This window comes from Vulpes vulpes, chromosome 8 (assembly GCF_048418805.1).
Source record: "Vulpes vulpes isolate BD-2025 chromosome 8, VulVul3, whole genome shotgun sequence".
In the NCBI taxonomy this organism is placed as follows: domain Eukaryota; kingdom Metazoa; phylum Chordata; class Mammalia; order Carnivora; family Canidae; genus Vulpes; species Vulpes vulpes.
The window spans coordinates 62,798,246-62,818,289 of record NC_132787.1 but is presented as its reverse complement, the minus strand read 5'-3'; the positions used below and the strand labels follow the sequence as shown (position 1 = coordinate 62,818,289).

Here is a 20,044-nt window from a genome sequence, read left to right as displayed (position 1 = left end):
AAATCTTTAAAAAAAAATTTAAAAGTTAAATGCAAACCATTTTGCTGAAAAACTGAATCGTGTTTTTAATACCCACAATACAAGAGCACACTGCTACTGCCAAATAACCTTATGGTCAACTACCGGCTAAGTGTCCCCACCTTGTCACGCAAACGACCACTCCAGAACCTCCAGGAAAGGATCCAGGGCAGGTAAGGAGGTGAAGTGTATACTCAGGTTCAGCCTCCCACTTCTGGCTAGAGATGAACAAGTCCTAGCCACTAACCCCAAAACTGCCAGGGGAGGGAGATTAAAAATCACATCCCCAACCTGAGTGTGTCACTCCTCAGAAAGCAGCAGCTGTGCCCCACCCAAGGCCACTATCCTTGCTCCTCAGCCTTGTTCTCAAGGGAAAGACTGGACCAGTTTTAAAGTCCCTTTCTCTCTCCAACTATGGCCTTGATCTCTGGCCAATACCAAATTGGCTAGGAAAGGGGTGGGGTGCTGTGGCCTGACATTGAAAAGATGGAAGGGCAAAGGCAGGAGAAGGCAAGTGGCTGATGATAAAGACCTAGTAGGGAGGTGTTCATCTGGAGTGGGGGTGGGTGGCTTGGGCGCATGTGCCCAGAACAGCACTTTAGCAGAGACAGCAGATTGCCAGCCCCACCTCTTCCAAAGTTGTCTTGCTATAGGCCCTGGATAAGTCATTGTATCTCTCTGGGCCTCAAATTCCTCATCTGCTCTTAAATAATTCTTTACAAATGTCAGGAAAAACTGAAGATCCACTCCATATTAAAGGAGACTAAGAATCCTGAGCACTGAATATGTGTGACCTGGGTTGTTTTTTCACCCCTCTATAAATCTGGTTGTGACAATGAGCAAAATCTGAATAGCGCCTGTAGATTAATGTTCATAATGTTAATGTTTGTAAAGTCTGTAGATCAGGTCTGTAGCAGTATTTGTATGTATGTTAATTTCCTGAGTTTGATCATGGCACTGTAGTAGTTTATGTGATTTTAGAAAATCCACACTCAGGGCAACTGAGTGGCTCCGTCATAGAGCATGCGCTCTTGATTTGGGGGTTTTAAAGTTCAAGCCCCATGTTGGGAGTAGAGATTACTTAAAAGATAAAAATGTAGAAAAAGAAAAAGAAAAAGAAAACCCACACTCAAGTAGTTAGATGTAAAAGGTATCATGTCCGCTACTTACTTTCAAGTGGTTCAAATAAAAATTAGAAAAAGAAAACAAAGCAAATGTAGTAAAATGTTAACATTTGGAAATCTGAGTGAAGAGAATTCTTTGCACTATTCTTGCAACTTTTCTGAAACTCTGAAAGTGTGCCAAAATTAAAATAGTTTTTAAAAGAATTATGTTACTAGATGATTGCTAAGACTCTCCTAGCTTCTGTAAAAAAGGTAACATTCTCCACATTTTACAGACAAGGACAGGAAACGGGAAGAGGACAGCTCCTCAGCAGCAGCAGGAGGGCTCCAGAACTCAGGCTCTCTCAAGGGACACTCAAGTCCCCCCTCCACCCAGACTTCAGGTCTTCCAAATGGCAAAGGGACGGCGAGCCCCAGACACCACCCCAGGCACTGGATAAGCAGCTGAAGGCAAGCTCAGCACAGTAAGAAAGGCAGTAAGAAAGGGGCCACCTGCACAGTGTCTGGGAGGCTGTGAGGAGAAGTAGAAAGCTTCAGAAAATAGACCACCCTGTTCTCCTCCCAAAACCCTTCCATGTGCGCAGGGCACAGACAGCTCCTCTCATGCACACCCCAGAGGCTAACCAGAAGCTTCAGTAACACGTGTGCACTAACTCTACCAGAATACACAGCCCCACAGGGAACACAGAACACAACCTAGGCAAGCAGTACAGCCCTGAGAGGGCAGCCTTCATCCGTCTCCAACCAAAAGGAGCACAACATCTGGAAATCCTGTCAGTCTCCTAAATAACTCTAGAGTCAAAGGGGGGGAAAAATCAAAATCACAATTATATTTCTTTCCAATTTATTTACACTACTTGTACATGTCATGGTAAGTATGTACTTTAAATATCACTAACATGGAAACTGATTTGAGTATAAATATAGAGTTGTTTCTGTGGAAAGAAATCACAATCACAGATTTGAAGATTAAGGTCAATGAAAATAATAGCTATTTTACAGAGAAAAATTCTTCTATATTCTTCTAAAGCTGCTTCTATAAATACTTTTACTAAATACAAAGGAAAATAAATTAAGGTTCAAGCCAAGAAGCTAGATAATAAAAACTTCAAAACTGCAGGAAATGGGCACCTAGCTGGCTCAGCCAGAGGAACATGGGACTCTTGATCTCGGGGTTTGAGTTCAAGCCCCATGTAGAGTATAGAGACTAAATAAAACCTTTTAAAAGATAAAACATAAATAAAAATGTAGAAAAAATGGAATCAGTAAAGACAGAAATAGTTGATTAGAAAACTAAGTGTAGGGCAGACTGGGTGGCTAAGCAGTTTAGTGCCGCCTTCAGCCCAGGGCATGATCCTGGAGACCTGGGATCTAGTTCCGCGTCAGGCTCCTTGCATGGACCTGCTTCTCCCTCTGCCTGTGTCTCTGCCCCCCCCCCCCTCTCTGTTTCTCATAAATAAATAAACAAAATCTTAAAAAAAGAAAAGAAAAGAAAGTGTAGTGGTATTTATAAATGGAATCTAAGAGATGGCTTTCTAAAAGACTAACAGATTAAACTTCTGGCAAGGCTGATCATTTGAAAAAGAAAAACAATATTAGAAATGTGAAAAGGAATATAACTATTATCAGTGAATAAGGCATGAAGTGCATTACTAAAAACTTTGAAAATATTAACCAAAGGACAGTTTTCTAGGAAGAGGCAGAAATATTAAAAATACCAATTACCAGACAAGTAGAAATATATCCTCTGACTACCCCTCCCCCTAAAAAGGGCACCAGGCCCAAGAGTTATTACATTATTTTTCTAGCTTATAAAAATGTTGACCTCTTTTATTCTTTCATTTAATTCTCACAGTTCCCTATGAGGTAAGCATTATCTTTCTATTTCACAGACAAGGAGTCCAAGGGGTCAGAGGGGCTCAAGCATTGTCTCTAAGTTACCTAGCCACACATGGCCAACCTGGGACTCAGTTCCACAGCCTGACATTTCTGGGTAAGGCCCAGAAAATTCTGTGTTCCAAAATGCCCAAGTACCTCTGTGATCAGCCAGGGTTAGGAACTTCTAGGCCCTTGCTACCTGAAGTCTGGTTCAAAAACAGCAGCAGCAGCATCACCTGAGAGCTTGTTAGGAATGCAGAATATCAGGCCCCACCCCAGGCCTGCTGAATCGAAAATGCACCATAAAGAGATTCCTAGGCAATGTGGATGAACATTAAAATGTGAGAAGCACTGGTCTGTCCTATATCTAGCTGTCCAATCTCCTTCAATCCCTTTTAAAATTTGCAAAAGCAGTGCCTGTTCTGTGTAGCACAACCAAAAATAAATAAGTAAATAAGTAAATAAGTAAATAATCAACTGATAAACAATTGGAACAAGATCTGATCATATAACCATGTGCAACAAAAGTGTAGCAAAATAAAACATTAAAAAATTTAAAATTCAGTAATATTTATCACAGTCTGATAAGAATACCACTAATAGACAAAGCTAATTCATAAACACACACACAAGTAGGCAAAGGAAATAAAAATAAATTCACATAGAAGTGCACATCCAACTAAACATAGCAATAAGAAATTTGTAAATCAAATGTTATGCCAATTTTTTATACCAATTAAAAAATAAAGATTTTATTGGAGCACCTGGGTGCCTCAGTTGGTTAAGTATCTGCCTTCAGCTCAGGTCATGATCCCAGGGTCCTAGAAATTGAGCCCCATGTCACTCAGCAGGAGAGCCTGCTTCTCCTCTTCTCTCTGCCCCTCTCCCCCCAACTCATGATCTTTCTCAAATAAATAAATAAAATCTTTAAAATAAAAAATAAAGCTTTTATAATAAACCTGTATTATCTTATTGGTAATCGGAGAAAATAAAGACATTTAAAATGAAAAACAAAAACATATATATGATTGTTCTAAAAAGGCCCAAATATTAACAGGAGTTCAAAGTGGTGAAATTATAGGTGTTTTCTCTATTTGCTTATCTAAACTTCCTAGTTTTTCTGCAATGAATTTGCATTCTTTGTAACAAACAACAAAAAGTTTTATTTCCTAGAGTTTGACCTTACCTAAAATTTAACAGCTTTTACGCTTCGTCTCTCTTGGATTTTCACAAATCCTCACCTAATATTTGGCCTTTTCACAAATCACGGTCTTTTTTTTCTTTATAAGATTTTTTTTTTAATTTTATTTATCTATTCATGAGAGACAGAGAGAGAGAGAGAGAGGCAGAGACACAGGCAGAGGGAGAAGCTGGCTCCATTCAGGGAGCCCGATGTCAGACTCGACCCCCAGTCCAGGATCAGGCCCTGGGCTAAAGGCAGTGCCAAACTGCTGAGCCACCCGGGCTGCCCCACAAATCACGTTTGTAAAGGCATGTCCTTTCAATCCTCATCAAGTATTGGAGCCCCAAATAAACAGAGCCCTTTTACATTACTCTGCAGCCTGGAAATTCTCAAACTCCAGGGGACACAATAATCACCTGCAGATCCCTGGGTCCTACCCTCAGAGATCCACCCTGTGTGTCCACGGAGGGGATCTGGAACCAGGTGGTCCCCAAAATACCTTCTGAGAAGTCTTTGCCCCGCTGATAACCCTAGAGGAATGAGGGTAAGTACAGAAAAAGGGAGTCTCAACAAGTTGAGAAATTGGGTGAACAGACGGTCTTACGGGGTTGGCAGGGGACAGTGGTCTCTTTCCACCCACCCCCCACTATGTGCACATGCAGGCTCGACCAGTCAGTGGTCAGGGCTTCTGTTCTTGAAAGAGGGCAACAAGTGGGCAGGGGAGGCAGGGGTAGGAAAAGGCATCCTCCACCAGGTGAGCTGAAGTCCAGAGCAGCCCTGTGTCCCAGCCTCCCTGCCAGAATGTGCTCTGCTCCAGGAGAGGCATTTGGAACAGCTCCACAGGTTCATGGAGGTCCATCTATCAGTTTCCGCTCAGCACCCTAGGAAGGCAGTTCATCCAGAGCTGGCAGAGATGCAGCATGGCTGCCACAAGGGGCTCAAGGACTTGGCATGGTGCTTGCAGGGCTGACAGTGACCTCCTTCAGCCCTGGGGTTGCTCCCTTGCCCCAGGCGGGCAGTGGGAGAGGGAGTAAGGCTCAGATGGGGTAGAGACCAAAGCAAGGTTTCCCCTCCCTCCTCAACCTCTCGGGTATCCCTCAGTTCCACTGTTTCCCAGGGGACTTAAGCTAGCAGAGGAGCCAGAGAAAGTGCTCCTGTCTGCTATGCCACCTGAATGTGAAAGGGGAGGAGTGTAGATCACCAGTTAACCCAGCACTGTTCACTGCTGCTGCTGCAAACACAACCAGAGTGACACCCTGAACCAGATGCTCAACAACTCTTATGGTGATTGCGAAGTGGCTCACAGCCCACCTTTAACTGGCATTTCATTTCATTTCTTTTGGCATTTCATTTCAAGCCAAGTGATCCCTCCCCCCACCTTCTTTTTGGGGAGGCAGGAATCTGGCCCCTGCTTTACAACAGCAGAGATTCCCAAATCTCCCAGGGCAGGGGGATGTTCCGGGTTCATGGCTCTCAGTAGACACAGCCTTCCTAGGCAGACAGACAGCTCCAATCTCCATCCTAGCTCTCGGGGCAGCAGAGACCAGGGAGCTACAGTTATGGGGTGAGTGGAAGGGGAAGCAGGACAGAGGGGCTTGCACTTGATCTCAGGGTTGTGAGTTCAGGCCTTAAGCTAGGCTCCATGCTAGGCCTGGAACCTACTTAAAAAATAAGTAAATAAAAATGCAAACACAACATGAAGGATTAATGCCTTGACAGGCTCTAAGAAGACACTTGTGGGAGTCTTAGACTCGGGAGAATAGCAGGGCAAAGAACAAAGCTGCTACCTCAGGAAAGGAGACCAGGCACACACAAGTGGAGCCAATTTCACCAGTGGTCTTTGTAAGCCATACTTGCAGCCTCATTGAAATCTTCATCCCCAAAGAGCAGTTGCACGTAAGTTTGTGTTTTATGCGACCTTCAGTTATCTGGGAACTGAGAAGGCAACTCTCCCTACTAGTTAGTACTAATGAGAGTTAATGATAAGTGGGCTCTTAGTCCCAGGGTAATTACAAAGTTTGGGTTCACAGGGCCCCTCCCTAATGTCTGCCTGTGTGAAAACAACCCAGGACCTTCTTTTTGCTGTGGGGGATGAGGCAGGTGCCCCATCTCTGTTATCCAGCTTACAATCTCCAGGCTTACAGCCAGGGCTGCTTTAGATTCTGCTCCTCAGACTGGCCTAGGTTGTCACATTTTTGAGGAGGTGAAGCTCATTGTCTCTCTCATCAATTTGATTCTATAGCATTTATTAAAAGGATTTACTGCAGGCCAGGCTTTGTGCCAGCTACTGGGAAATGAAATTGAGTAAGAGGAACAAGCACCTCACCACAAGAACTCATACCAGGCCCTAAAGTACTCCTATAGAAGTATAGACTTTGTGCATGAGGACCGAGGGGCCTCTGGGGGCCAGACAGTGGGAGTGTGAGAGATCGCATCACAGAGCAGATGACAAAACCCAGAGTATTTCCAATATACTTGCAGTAACAGATTAAAAAGAGTAACACAGGGGCACCTGGCTGGCTCAGAGGAGTACATGACTCTTGATCTTGGGGTTGTGAGTTCGAGCCCCACACTGGGTGTAAGGGTTACTTGAGTAAATATAACTTTAAGAAAGTTTAAGAGAGGAGCAGCCAGGGTGGCTCAGTGGTTTAGTGCTGCTTTCAGCCCGGAGCCTGATCCTGGAGACCCGGGATTGAGTCCCACATTGGGCTTTCCTGCATGGAGCCTGCTTCTCCCTGTGCCTGTGTCTGTGCCTCTCTCTCTCTCTCTGTGTCTCTCATGAATAAATAATTTTGTTTAAAAAAGAAAGCAAATGTAAGAGAAAAAGATCCCATTCACTGCAGTAACAACAAGACCTATGACATCCTAGAAATGAACCTAATGAGGGGCAGCCCGGGTGGTTCAGCGGTTTAGCTCCACCTTCAGCCCAGAGCCTGATCCTGGAGACCCGGGATCGAGTCCCACATCCGGCTCCCTGCATGAAGCCTGCTTCTCCCTCTCCCTCTGCCTGTGTCTGTGCCCCCCTCTCTCTCTGTGTCTCTCATGAATAAATAAATAAAATCTTAAAAAAAAAAAAAAGAAAGAAAGAAAGAACCTAATGAGAAATGTGTGAGAGCCAAAACTTTAAAACTCTGGTGGACATACAAAAAGACTAGAATAGATGGAAAAATATACTTCCTATTTCCTGGATAGGAAGACTCATTGTAAAGTTCTCCATTCTCCCCCAAATAATCTATAAATTCCATGTGATTCCAACTGAAAAAAAATCACATTTTTCACAGAACTTGACAAGTTGTTTATAAGCTTATTTGGAAAAGGCAATACTAAAGAAAAGCCAAAAAATGGGGGGGGGGGATGAGTTTTTTTTTTTAATCCAACTGTTATATAAAAACTGCTATAATTAAAACAATAAAATATTGACAAAGAAGCAGATAAATAATTCAGTGGAACTGAAGAGAGGCTCTAGAATGCCCACAAATACATGAGAATTTATAAAATGCTTAAGGTATAATTATAAACCACTTGGAATACTATAAATATTCAATAAATAGACTAGAGATATCTGGGAATAATTCAATCCCTATCAAATCATATACAAAATTATATCTTGAACAAATAGCCAAAAAATATATATACAAATACCTTAATGACCACAACATTTATAATTACAAAAAATTGGAACTGTACACGTCCATCAATGGGAATCAATTTAATTACAATAAACACACAACATGCAAGACTCTACAGCCTTTAAAAGGCTAAGATAGATGTGCTGACGTGGAAAGATACCCTCAACATATTAACGAGCAAATAAAAGAACACCAAAAATATAGTATGGTACAAACACATTACTGCAGGAAAAGTAGTAAGTTCATGTACTCACTTTAAAGTCTACAAAGATATGCATAGATTGATAATAGAGATTATACTAGGATAGAGAAGAAATGGCAATTTTCAGTTTCTAATTTATATCCTTTTATATTATTTGAGTTTGTCAAATGAGCATGTATTACTTTTATTTAAGGTCCAAAACTGTATTTCCCATTTGGGGAAAAAAAAAAAGAAATAATATTGCTAGTGGTTTCTAGGCTAAACTCAAAATCCACCCCTTCTCTGTCCCTGGCCTTTACTGCCCTCCATGGAGTCAAAGTAGAGGGTAAGAAAATCTACCCCTGATGTGCTGCACCTCCTCCCTCCAGTGTGACCCCTGAGCCAAACCATTTCTCTGCTGGTTTCAACAAGTTCAGGCTCGGGTGAGGAAGGCTCCCCACCACACCAGACTCTGCTGGACCTGAAGAGGGGAGACTGTGCCTTTTCAGTTGGGATCATCATTGCCCTACACCCTGAGCTCTAGGGGGAATAAAGACATGGATTCTCAGTCGAACACTGGAGACTATCCCCAAAAGATGCCCATACTGTTCTTCGTAATGCTATGTATCTCTCTCTCCTACCCTAATGTCCTGCCCATTCTAGAGCACTCTTCACAGCCTCAGGGCACTAACTGGGCCTTATCTTCCAGAAGTGCATGAAAGACACACAGAGCAAGACCTGAATTTACAGCCTAAGCCAGCTCAGCTAGGTCATGAGCTCTGGGTCAAAATTTTATCTTCCCCCCACCCCCCCCCCCCGCCCCCTGCAACTTTACTCTCCTTAGCATCTAGCTTCAATTCCTCTGCTGCTAATGCAAGAGACTTTTCTAAACACTACTGAAACTTCTATATGGGCCTAGGATATGCTCTAGTCCTAAGCAATACATTCAAACTGATTTTGTTTAGTTTAAATTTTTTTTCATAAATAAAATCTTAAAAAATAAAAATTAAAAAAAATAATAAAATAAAATAAAATAAAATTTTCCCCCCACAGGTCTGGCTGCTAAGCTGGTAAGCTATTATGAAGGCCCAGCCCAGCAGTTTAGAGACAAAGCCCCTAAAAGTAATCAAGGGCATTCTTTGGTCCTGCCATTGTTCCACATCCAGTCATTTTCCCTGGTTGGGAGGAAAGGGAGCCACACTGCATCAGGACTTGGTATTCTCACATTGGGTGTGCCATCAGCATCTCCCCAAGAGCACTAGCAGACACGAAATAGCAAAACCTGCAAAAAAGGACTCAACAGAACTCAGAGAAAAATGTCATATTTTTAAATGTGATTTAAAAAAAAAAATGTAGAAAAAGAAATAGTGTGTCTTACAGATCCAATGGAGAATCTAGAAAAAGCACATACCAAATAAACCTAAGAAGACAATAAATACTAAAGCAGAAATTCATGCTTTAGAAAACAGGAAGCTGGGATGCCAGGCTGGCTCGGTCAGTAGAGCACATGACTCTTGATCTCAGGGTCGTGTGTTCAAGCCTCACGTCGGGCATGAAGCCTACTTTAAAAAAAAAAAAAAAAAAAAAAAAAAGGAACAGAAAGCACAACTGACAAATCTATGCGCTTTTAAATTACATTAAAAAAAGAAATTAATATATGAGGTTAGAAGTGAAAAAAAAATCACAGCTACTTAGGAAACTAAAGAGCAACAATATATACATATGATGCTATTAAATTTGAAAACAGATCACTTTCACAGAAAACACAGAGTAAATGTTTTATAACAGTCACAGAAGATAAATTATAGGTCAATCTCTTTCACAAAAATAAATGCAAAACTCCCATACTGATAAATCAAATAGCATGCTAAAAAAACAACAACCCCATTATCAAGTATAGAACATTTAAGGAATGTAAAGATAGTGCAGTATTAAAAAATGCATTAGCACAACTTATCAAATAACAGGCAAAGGAGAAATATTTCACCTTCAAACCACGTTAAATAGATGTGACAAAATGAAACATCCACTACTAATAAGGAAAAACTTTTAATAAAATGGAACAAGAGGCAAGTTCCCGAACATGACATAAAGACCTCAAACAATCAGCAATACCATGCTTATGGGTAAAACACTAGAGACATTCATATTAGAGTGAAAAGGGAGGGAAAAAAAATCACTAAAGAGAACAATGGCTTCTGCTCACTAAATATTTGCCAAATGAATTTAACATGGAAGGACAGTCCTAGGAGAGAGGCAGTAGTTTACTGACAAGTGGATCAGGTCTGAAGTCAGCTCCACCCCTCAGGAAACATCGGCCCTTGGCCAGGCTACTGGCCTGAATCTCAGGTTTCTTATCTGAAAGGTGGGGCCCAATCTTTTTAAAAAATTGAAAATTGACAGTATGGTATTGTCAGTGTGTTTTCTGTATGACTTTTTAAAAAAGATTTTATTTATTTATTCATGAGAGACACAGGAAGAGAGACAGAGACACAGGCAGAGGGAGAAGCAGTCTCCATGCAGGGAGCCTGATGTGGGACTCGATCCCGGGTCTCCAAGATCACACTCTGGGCCGAAGGCAGGCACTAAACCACTGAGCCACCCGGGCTGCCCAATTTTCAATTTTTATTGGAAAAAAATGCACGTATCGGTGGACCCACACAGTTCAAACCCATGTTGTTCAAGGGTCACCTGTGTGCACAGAGTCGAGGCTGGAGGAACACGGGTGAACGGTGGTTAACTGGGTTGTGAAATTATGGGAAAATTCTTCCCCTTCTATTTCTACTTTCTAATTTTGCCAAAGAACGTGTGTTATCTGTAAAATACAAAAAGAGACTAAAAAGCTAAAAAATGGTAACAGAGTTCTGGATTTAGCCAAGATTGAGGGCTGGCAAGCCTAAAGGCTGAGGGAGTGATGGAACTACAGGTAGCCAGCTGCAGTTCCACAGGGGAGGGGCTTGCGGGCTTCTGCCACCCTGGGTCCTAGCAGTGAAAAATCCTCGGTTATCACTCACACAAGTGCGGAGCGGTGCTCCTGGCGGAGGACAAGCTGAAGCCCTCCAGGCCTGAAGCCAGGGCACAATACTGCACTATGCATATCCTGACCTGACTTTGTGCAAATGACACAGAAATCCTGGATGATGGGAATAGGGTGAGAGGACTAATTTCTCCAGCCAGGTGATTGTTATGCAGGTGTGTTTACTTTGTGAAAACTCACCAAACTACATATAGCATGTACTCTTTTGTGTGTATGCTATACTTCAATTTAAAAAAAATAATAATAATTAAAAACTGAGAGGAGAATATGCAGTTTCTGTCATCTGACAGTTTCCCTCTTAAATTCTTAAATTCTGGTTTTAATAAATATGAACTCATGGATCAGTTTCATGTAACAGAATATTCAATCCAGTATTTTGCCTGACGTGTCTCGTTGCCTTAATTTTTCCAGACTCTTTGTTGATTACTACTAAAATTATCAATGGGAAAAAAATTGGGGGGCACTATGGGAGACACAGGAAAGACAAGCCGGATGAGGGCATTGGCTTTCAAACCCTGAGCACACATCAGAATCACCTGAGGAGTCCTGAAAAATGCTGGTACCCAGGCTCTACTCCAGACTAATTACATCAGCCTCTCAGGGGCTGGGGCCCAGGCACTGATATTTTCTTTTTTTCAAAGCTCCCCAGATGATTCTAGCATGCAGTGGGATGGAGAACCAGTAAACTAGCTGAACCGGAGGGACTGGCCACCAGGCACTCTCTTAGCAAGCTCAAGCATGGTCCCTGCTTGTCCTGGTGGAGGCTCTGGGGGTAAGAGCGAGTATTTGGGGGTGAAGTGCCCTGGCACCCTCCCAGGTCCTCCTCCACACCCCACTCCCCTCAGACCTCATGCAGAAACCAGTGGGGAGCCATGCCCCCACACGAAGGAGGCAGCCTCTGGAAGGGTGGGAGAGGAGCTTCCCAAGGGTTGGACACAGAACCCTGGGCTCTGGCTCCCAGCCAAGTGTTCAGAGTACTCTGGATCACTTGCCAGTACAGCCCCAAGACATGTACCACTCCAACCACACAACCCCAGAACTAAGCCCTAACTACTACCCAGGGTCCAAATGACACCACTGGGAACCCACAGCTGGAAAACAGGAAACTGAGGAAAAAATAACAGTGAGAAGAAAGACTATAGGGCAGAGGTCAGTGTATAACTCGACCATCACATAGGACCTGGCTCAGAGACAAGTGGCAGGGTCAGTGAGGAAGGGAAGCCACACAGACCACCTGCCCAGAGTGTCCAACACTCATCTTTGGGACCCCCATACCACTCTCATCTTGCATTCACTCTACCTAAATGTGTGAGTGAGGAACCCACAAGTCTGACCCCAGCAGATGGGTATCTTGGCCCAGCAGCCCCACAGCATCTTGTAAGCTCCTAGATAACTGACACAAAGGAGTCCCGGGCCTATACCCTACAAAGCAGCTCCCTGAAAGGCCCTCTCTGCTCAGTCTAGAACTTGGGGCAGAGCACAAAGCACAGAGGTCAGAGTGGGGATGAGCTGAGGCTGTGAACAATGTTCCAGGATGGAGAACACAGCAAGAGAAGTCAAAGGGATGTGTTGCACCAGGAAAAACACAATGGACATCTCTGGGGCATCGCCTCCTCCACTGCACTGAAAAATCCATCTCTGTGTGCCCCCCACCATCACTGAGCTTAGGGTGAAGGGCAACAATGATCCCACTCAGGAAGGCAGCCTCCCTTCTCTGAGTCCAGCAGAGCCTGGTGGTCAGAGGGTGCTCCCTGCACCCAGCCTGAACTTGTTCAAGCCAGTAGAAAAATGATTTGGCACAGGGGACCTGGACCTTGGCCCACACTCAAGGGAGAAGATGGAGGAGAAGTCTGTCCTGGGATGCAGATGGGACTCTCAGCCTAGTACCCTTCTAGGGTCCCTGCCTCTGCCATAGATACTCGTCTCCCTAGTTCTTCCACCTTCTGCAGAGCAGCCAGCAGAATCAGGGATGGAAACTTCCTAAGGTACAGGATGGTGGATGGGCAGAGAGAGCTCCTTCTGTAGCAGGGCCCAAAACCAAAGTCCACAGGCTAAAAAGAGCAGACTCTGGGGGAGGAGAACACTGAGGGGGCAGGGGGATGTGGGTGCATAATGCAGAAGAGGCAAAGCAGGAAAACTCAGTCAATAGGGCAGGGAGTTTAGGAGCTCAGTGTCAGGGACAAGTTGCAAACCCTTTCAAATGTCTTTGTTTCCTTCCCAAGGCCCATGAGTTTAGGATTACATGTGAAAAATGCTTGGAGGCGGGGTTGAGAAATCCAATTACTTAAGCACCCAGGGCACCAGAGTTCCAGGCTTCAGAGGTAACCAGGATTTGCTCAGACCCTAATCTTGCCATCCTTGGGATGTTTGCCTCATAAGGAATATTTCTGCGGCAGGACAGTGTTACCTATACCTGAGCCCCTGCCCACTCTCCTCTAGGATGAGGCAGCCGGGATAGTCGGAACTTGGGGGTTTTTTTGTTTTGTTTTGTTTGTTGTCTAGTCTTTAGCAACCTAAATGAAAAGATCAGAGAGCCTCAACAGAAAAAAAAAAAAAAAAAAAGCCATAAGCTTTGCAGAGTGTGTAGGGTGGAAGGTGGGATCAAGAAGGAAGGCAATGTACAAACTCTAGCCATCAAAAATATTGAGATGCCTGTCCTTACAGAAATCAGCACAGAGTTCATGATCAGCCCTCAGACAAAAAGAGCTACACCTCTGGATAACTGAGAGCTGCCAAACGGAGAAAGCTCAAGTCAAGGTGCCCTGCCTGAGGCAATGGAGCTTTGGTGTCTTGCAGGGCCCAAGTCTGCTCTGGCATCTGCAGGAGACCTGGCTTCTCCTTAACTGTCCTCTTCCTCTCAGGCATGTGGTACACACACACTCTCTCTCTCTCTCTCTCTCTCTCTCACACACACACACACACACACACACACACACACACGCCCACAAGCACTGACACTCCCGCCCCTTCAGGGTCCTCCACAGGTTCTGACACCTCTCCATCAGAATCTGAGACTCACAGAGAAGAAAGAAGAAAGGGCAAAGAGGAGGCATCCTTATCTACTACATAAGGATATCTTTCAAGGTACTCAGAAAGAATCTCTGGGATAGTAAGGTCCCTATTCTTCCAAGTGTACAGATGGACAGTACAGAAAAGAGGGCAAGTCCAGAAAGGGACAGAGGAAGGGGGTCAAAACAGAGACTGTCTGCTCTCCTAGAAGCAAAGTTCAGAAGTAATGCAGCTCAGGATATGGCCCATAAACTGTTTATCACCAGTCCACAACTTCTAAAGCTATCGCAGCTATTTGCACCTGCCACGACAAGCAAGAGCATGTTCGCTGGCCAGGCCCCAGTCAGTGGCTCACACACCAATCTGCAAGGTGCTGAACTCCCAAGGTGAGCCATGCCTGGCGCAAGCTGCAAACTCTTATACAAAGTAGACTAGGTTTCTATCTGCAACATTTTGGGAGGCAAGAGAAAAAAAAAGAAAAGAAAACTGGCACTTTGCCACATTTAGTTTGAGAAAAACCAGCTTTGGGGAACCCCTTCATTTTAAAAAGAAAACTGAAGTCCAGGAACATGAAATATCCCCATGCCTAATGCATAGGAACAGAGTGGGGAACAGAGAGAAGAAACCAGACAACTGTACTTCCCCGCTTCCTCTTTTCAGTCCATGTCTCCACAGGAACCCTGAGGCAGGAAGCAGCAGGACCCACACATTCCCACTGAGCAGAAGGCCAATTCATGATTCAAGGAGGAACACCCAGGCACAGTATCTCCAGCCTGCTCTACCTGCATCTCAAACGCAACACATCTAGAACCAACACCAACACTCTCCTTTCAAAACTAAGCTTTCTTCTCCACTATTTCATTCCTGACCGCACTACCCTAATCTGTAAGCAAGAGATTCCAGAAACACCGACTTACTAAAAACAAGTCTGGCATATGGATTCTTCCTGCAAAGTCCCTTGAGGTCCACTGACCCAGCGATGAAAGCAAACAGAAAGAGCTAGGATATAGGCACAGCTGGGGGTGAAGGGTCTGGTCAGCCATGTGCAAGTTCACAGCCCCAAACACAAAATTCAAAAGGCTTCGCTGCACAAAAAACACAACTTGTCACTCGAGTTATGATTTTGGATAATTTAGGCAATGTCTCTTGCTTCCAGTGGTAGTGTGAAGAGCAAATAATGACTTATTTTCTTTTTCAGGATCTAGCACTGTACCTGGAACTTGGTAAATGCTCGTAAATATTGAAAGACAAAGGAACAGAAGAGGAGTAGGATCACAGTCCTGGATAATATGATAATCAAGAGATTTTCGCCATCTGAGCCATAGCCTAGCCCCTATTTGTCCCAAAGCTTTGGAAACTAACCCCCAAGGAAGCCACCTCAGAAGCTGCACACATGCTGGAAACAGGGGGAGTGCTCAGCTGACTCCCAGATGTGCCAGTGTGAGAGGAAATGAGGCCAAAAGCCCAAGAGGTCAGGATGGGAAAGAGAGCTGGGAGACCCAGAAGCGGAGCCAAATCAAAGCCCCTCCCATGCTCCCTGCCCCCACCCCCAGCAAGCCAAACCCTTTGCTTACAGCCTCAGGGTATGGGAGGGGACTCCGCAGGACCACAAAGACCATTTCTAGTAGCTGGGGGGTGGGGGGGGGTGGGGAGGGGGGGGAGCCCGGAGTCCAGGCCCCTCCTCAGCAAACCCAGCGAGAGGACCACTGGAGTCCTCACTCTGATCCCTGAGGGGCAGTGGCCCCTGCACTGTGGCAGGCTTTGGGAAGACTCTCCCTTCAGCTCACTCTCACATCTACCCTACACTGTCCTCTCCCCTCCCAGGACATTCTAAAAGTGGAAGGGGTCACTAATGAGGTGGGGCCGGGTTCTGGGACTCTAACTGCAGTCTTTATCACTTGGGGGTGGGGTGGCTTGGTTCCCTTCCTGCTCTAGCCAGACACACTCACCTGAGTCCTTATCTCCCCAAGCTCACTGCTGCTTGTAAACTTACCTCAGAGAAAAGGAGTTTCTGCTAGACCCTCACAAAGGGCTGGAGAGAAGAAAGAGCAGGCAAGCAAGAAGTAGTAGGAGTCACCCACAGTGTGTGGATCATAGATCCTCGACAAAGGGGCATTTCTGCAGTGGTCCAAAGGAGAGACAGAAGGCAGAGATCCCGGGCACAGTCCCAAAATAGTTTCCAGACATCCTCAGCCAGTCAAGGATTCCCATGAGGCAGAGCGTGGGAGCAGCGTGGGAGCCCGAAAGCAGGGGTGGCCTGGAGCTCTCGGCACTGGGCACTCACTCCTGTCCAGGCTGCCAAGGAGGAGGCGGTGGCAACAGTGTGTGCTATGGCATGTTCCTTGGGATATCATGGGTAGACACATAACACACTAGCCAGTAAAATGACAAATCGCGTTTATCAAGCTCGACTCTGTGCCTGTGCTAGGCATTACGCAAACCCTACATCATGGATATTCCTGAAACTCTGGCAGGACTCAGCACACAGCAGATGAGCGGAACACGCTCACTGCCTGCTGCATACTGCTCACCCATGAGGTTTTACCCATCTTGCACCCATCCTGTGGGAACACAGACTGTGACATGTGACATCCCCTTGTCCCACGTCCCAGAGTCTTGGCCTGGTCTCAGAAGGAGCTCACGCACCAGACACATCTTCCTACACCATGACCTGCTGAGGGAAGAGGATCTGGTAAAACTGCCTCATCGGGGTATGTGGGACACCACACCCGATCGGCCACCTAAGAAAACTCCATGTGAGGGAAAGGTCGCACCAGGAATTGGGGAAAGGGGGAGATGTCAGATCTAAGTGCTTGTTGGCAATGTCAAGCCAGGCCAAGGGGAGGCTAGGATTCTCAGACAGAGAACAATAACAATAAGCACAGACACAATCTCAGAACTTCAAAAATGCAGCCAGCTCAGGCCCTACTCTGAGAAGGGGGAGGGAGGAAGACATGGTTGAAAGGCTTCCTCTGCTTTTTGCAGTAGCCTCTGCCGCATGCTCACAACACCAAAGGTTGAGGTATTAGGCTGAGAGCTTCCAGCAGGACTGCAGGGCCAGCAGAATGCAGGCAGGGAGAAATGGAGAACACACTTGGAAAGAACTGAAGAGAAGCCATCACTAGGCAGGAGGGGGGTGCTTCGGGGAGTAAACAAACCTGCCAGCAGTCCTTCCTCCAGCAGAGAGGGAAGCTCTGGCTGACAAGGCCGGAGACAGAGGAGGGGGGGAACTGCCTCCTCCCTGAGCCCATCTGTCCTCATCCCCTTGTCCTGTGTTCCCCAGGGTGGGGGGCAGAACAGGTGCACTGCATGATCTCCATGCCCACAGCCCTCAGCGCACAGTGATTACAGCTCCCTCAGTCAGCAGTGGGAGGCCAGGGAAGGAAGTGGAGGTGGAACGGGGGTTCTGCTCTGGAGAAGTGAGCGAGTGAGCTCACAGCTCTCTCTCCTCCCCACCCATAGCACCGCCAGTATCAACCACCCTCTGCTTGCCTCAGGGTCCGCCCACTACTCCCAGCCTCACCGAGGCATGCCCGGCTCCCCAGGGGAGCTAATGCCACCTGGCTCTTCTTCTTCCCCCAGAATAGGCTTCAGAAACAAAATTCATGCCCTCTTCCGAGCACTTCCCTGCCTCAAGTTCCTTGGGAGGAGGCCAGGGAACCACCCTGGCTCCTGATCCATCCAGCAGCCACCTCACCCAGGAGCCCCCATCCAACGTGGAGAAGCAGAGCCCCTCCCTGCCAGTGTCCCCACCCAGGCAGTGAGGTGGCAGGCTGCCACTTCCAGCACCTCCACAGAGCTTCCCACAGCTTTCCCAGGAAGCAGGGGGGAGGATTTCCAGGGACCAAAGTCTAAGAGCGTCTGGGGACTTGAGCAGCTTGCCCACCTGCTACCCAAGCAACCTGATTCCTACAGCTCTCCACAGGCTCCACGAGCCAAAGGGGAAAGTAGGGCTGAGGCAGGGGCAGGGACAGGCCCCCTCCCTGCATACCCCTGCCCAAGAATCCCCACACTCCTTCCCCAGCTTCTCTGCTCTTGACTTGAGCGCAGCCACATGAAGCTGCCTCCTGCTCAGTTTGTTTTCTCCACCCTGGGCCAGCAGAGGATACTGCTGAGTAATCCCAAACACTCGGCGGGTCCCCAGCCCTGAAAAGAGGGGCAAAGCCCAAGGAATCCTACTGATCTTGGTCCTTGCCAACCTGAGAGGAACATCTGTATTCCCTAGTAATGGCTGATACCCCACCAGATTCTGGCCTGCACTGCCCCAAATACCCTAGTCCCGGCCCTCAAGACGATCACAGTGCCTCCTTCTCTGCTTCCCACGCACCTGGTAACATTCTCTTTCCAGTCCCCCAGACACCAAGCTACACAGAGTAACAACAGCCGCCCGCCGGATTCCCAGTCATGATGTTGCATCAGCCCCCACCCTACCCAAAATATCCTCACCCCCACCACCTCCTCTCCTCTCCAGCCATCTCCATGGTGACAGCATGACTAATGACACCCTATCAGCTTCAGACTCAGGAGCACAATCCCCCCCCACCACCGCGCCCCGGGATTTCTGCAGGTTGGATGCAAACCAACAGTACCAGGGACATTCTCGAGAGATTTCCAGAGGCAAGGGTGGGGAGTGGGTTGCATGTCACACACACACAGAGACACACACACAACAACAACAAAAAACAAAACAGTTCAACAAACCCAATCCCAACTGCACCCAAACCATCCAGCTAAGAAAGCAAAAAGAATCCAAACAAAACCCACACAGGCCTGAGAATTCATTGGTCGCCCACACCCCCACCACCCCTCCCCCTCAGCTGCTGCTACACACGCAGCGGGAGATTAAGGGATCACCAGAGGAGACCCTTTATTTTTATCCAATCCAGTCAAACACTTCACCCCCACCACACACACACACACACACACGCGCGCGCGCGTGCACACGCGCCCGCGCCCGCGCGCACACACACACACACACACACACACAAGGTACCTTGACAGCAGCCCCTTGTCCCCACGACCCGGCTCCTTCACCAGCCTTTATTTCCACCTGCAAAAGAAGCCAGAGAGGCGGATGAGCCAGGCAGACACCGGGAAAGAAGCAAAGTCCTGCTGCTGCACGCCCCCAGCAGCACCGCAGGGGAAGCGGGAGAGTGGGGGGGAGAGGGCCGCGGGAAGAAAGGATAGCAGGGACCATCTTCCTGCTCCAGCTGCCGCCCAGACTCCCGGTGGCTGCGCTCCTTCACCTCCCTGTGGTTTTGTTTTCATTTCTCCCTTTTCCACCGCCCCCCCAGACCCAGGAGGGCACTGCCCCTCCTCCTGCGTCCGGCTGGCCCGTCCCTCCCCGCCCTGCCCGCTCTACCTCGGCCGGCCTCCCGTGGCGCCTCGGCCGCCGGGCCTCCCATTATCCCCGCCGGAGCGCACGGAGGGAGGCACTGCAGAGGAGGCGGCGGCCAGCTGCCGGCTCGGCTCCCCTCCCCGCCGCCGGCGAGGCTGGTGTGGAGGGGGCGGCGCGCTCGCCAGCCAATCCCCGCGGCCCGCCGGGCGGGGGCAGGGCCGCCGGGGGCTGGACCTGCCCAGCCGGGAGGCGGGGGCGCCGCCAAGGGTGCCGCGGAGCCGCGCTGGCTGCTGCCCAGGTCTGCTGCCGCTCCCCGGCAGGCCGGGGATCCCGGGGCACCCCGCTTCCTCCCGAGGAGGGGCCTCTGAAGGTAATACCCAGGGCGTCCTCTGCGCCTCCAGGGTCAAGGATGACAGACGGCGCCCGGGTGGAGCTGGGGTGGACTGGCGGGATTCCCCCTCGGCCCCTCTCCGGGACACCAGCAAGCTGCCTCATCCTCGCAGCAGCTAGGACGGTGCTCCGGTAAGAGCAGGCCCCGGCCCCAGCAACCTTCCAAGAAGAAGAAACAGAAAGAAGTCTTGGCGGTATGAACCTTTACCCCATTTTTGTATATAAGGAAACAAGGCAAGAAGTAAGGGAACTTACCC

At 47.4% G+C, this 20,044-nt stretch overlaps 1 protein-coding gene across 2 annotated transcripts in view; it reads right to left on the bottom strand.

The window, feature by feature from the left end:
* The window catches only part of TET3 (tet methylcytosine dioxygenase 3), a 104,971-nt gene that overhangs the window by 68,767 nt on the left and 16,160 nt on the right, over positions 1-20,044 (bottom strand). The window contains exons 1-2 of one of the 2 annotated variants that reach the window (XM_025994527.2): positions 19,422-19,695; positions 19,053-19,109 (exon numbers count right to left, since the gene is read on the bottom strand). Coding sequence is in view for 1 of the 2 variants with exons in the window: in XM_072766942.1 (XP_072623043.1) it covers positions 19,053-19,109 (57 nt within the window). In the remaining variant the exon portion in view is untranslated. Of the gene's footprint in view, positions 1-19,052; positions 19,110-19,421; positions 19,696-20,044 lie in introns of those variants that run through there. The other variant, XM_072766942.1, reaches the window with a different exon arrangement.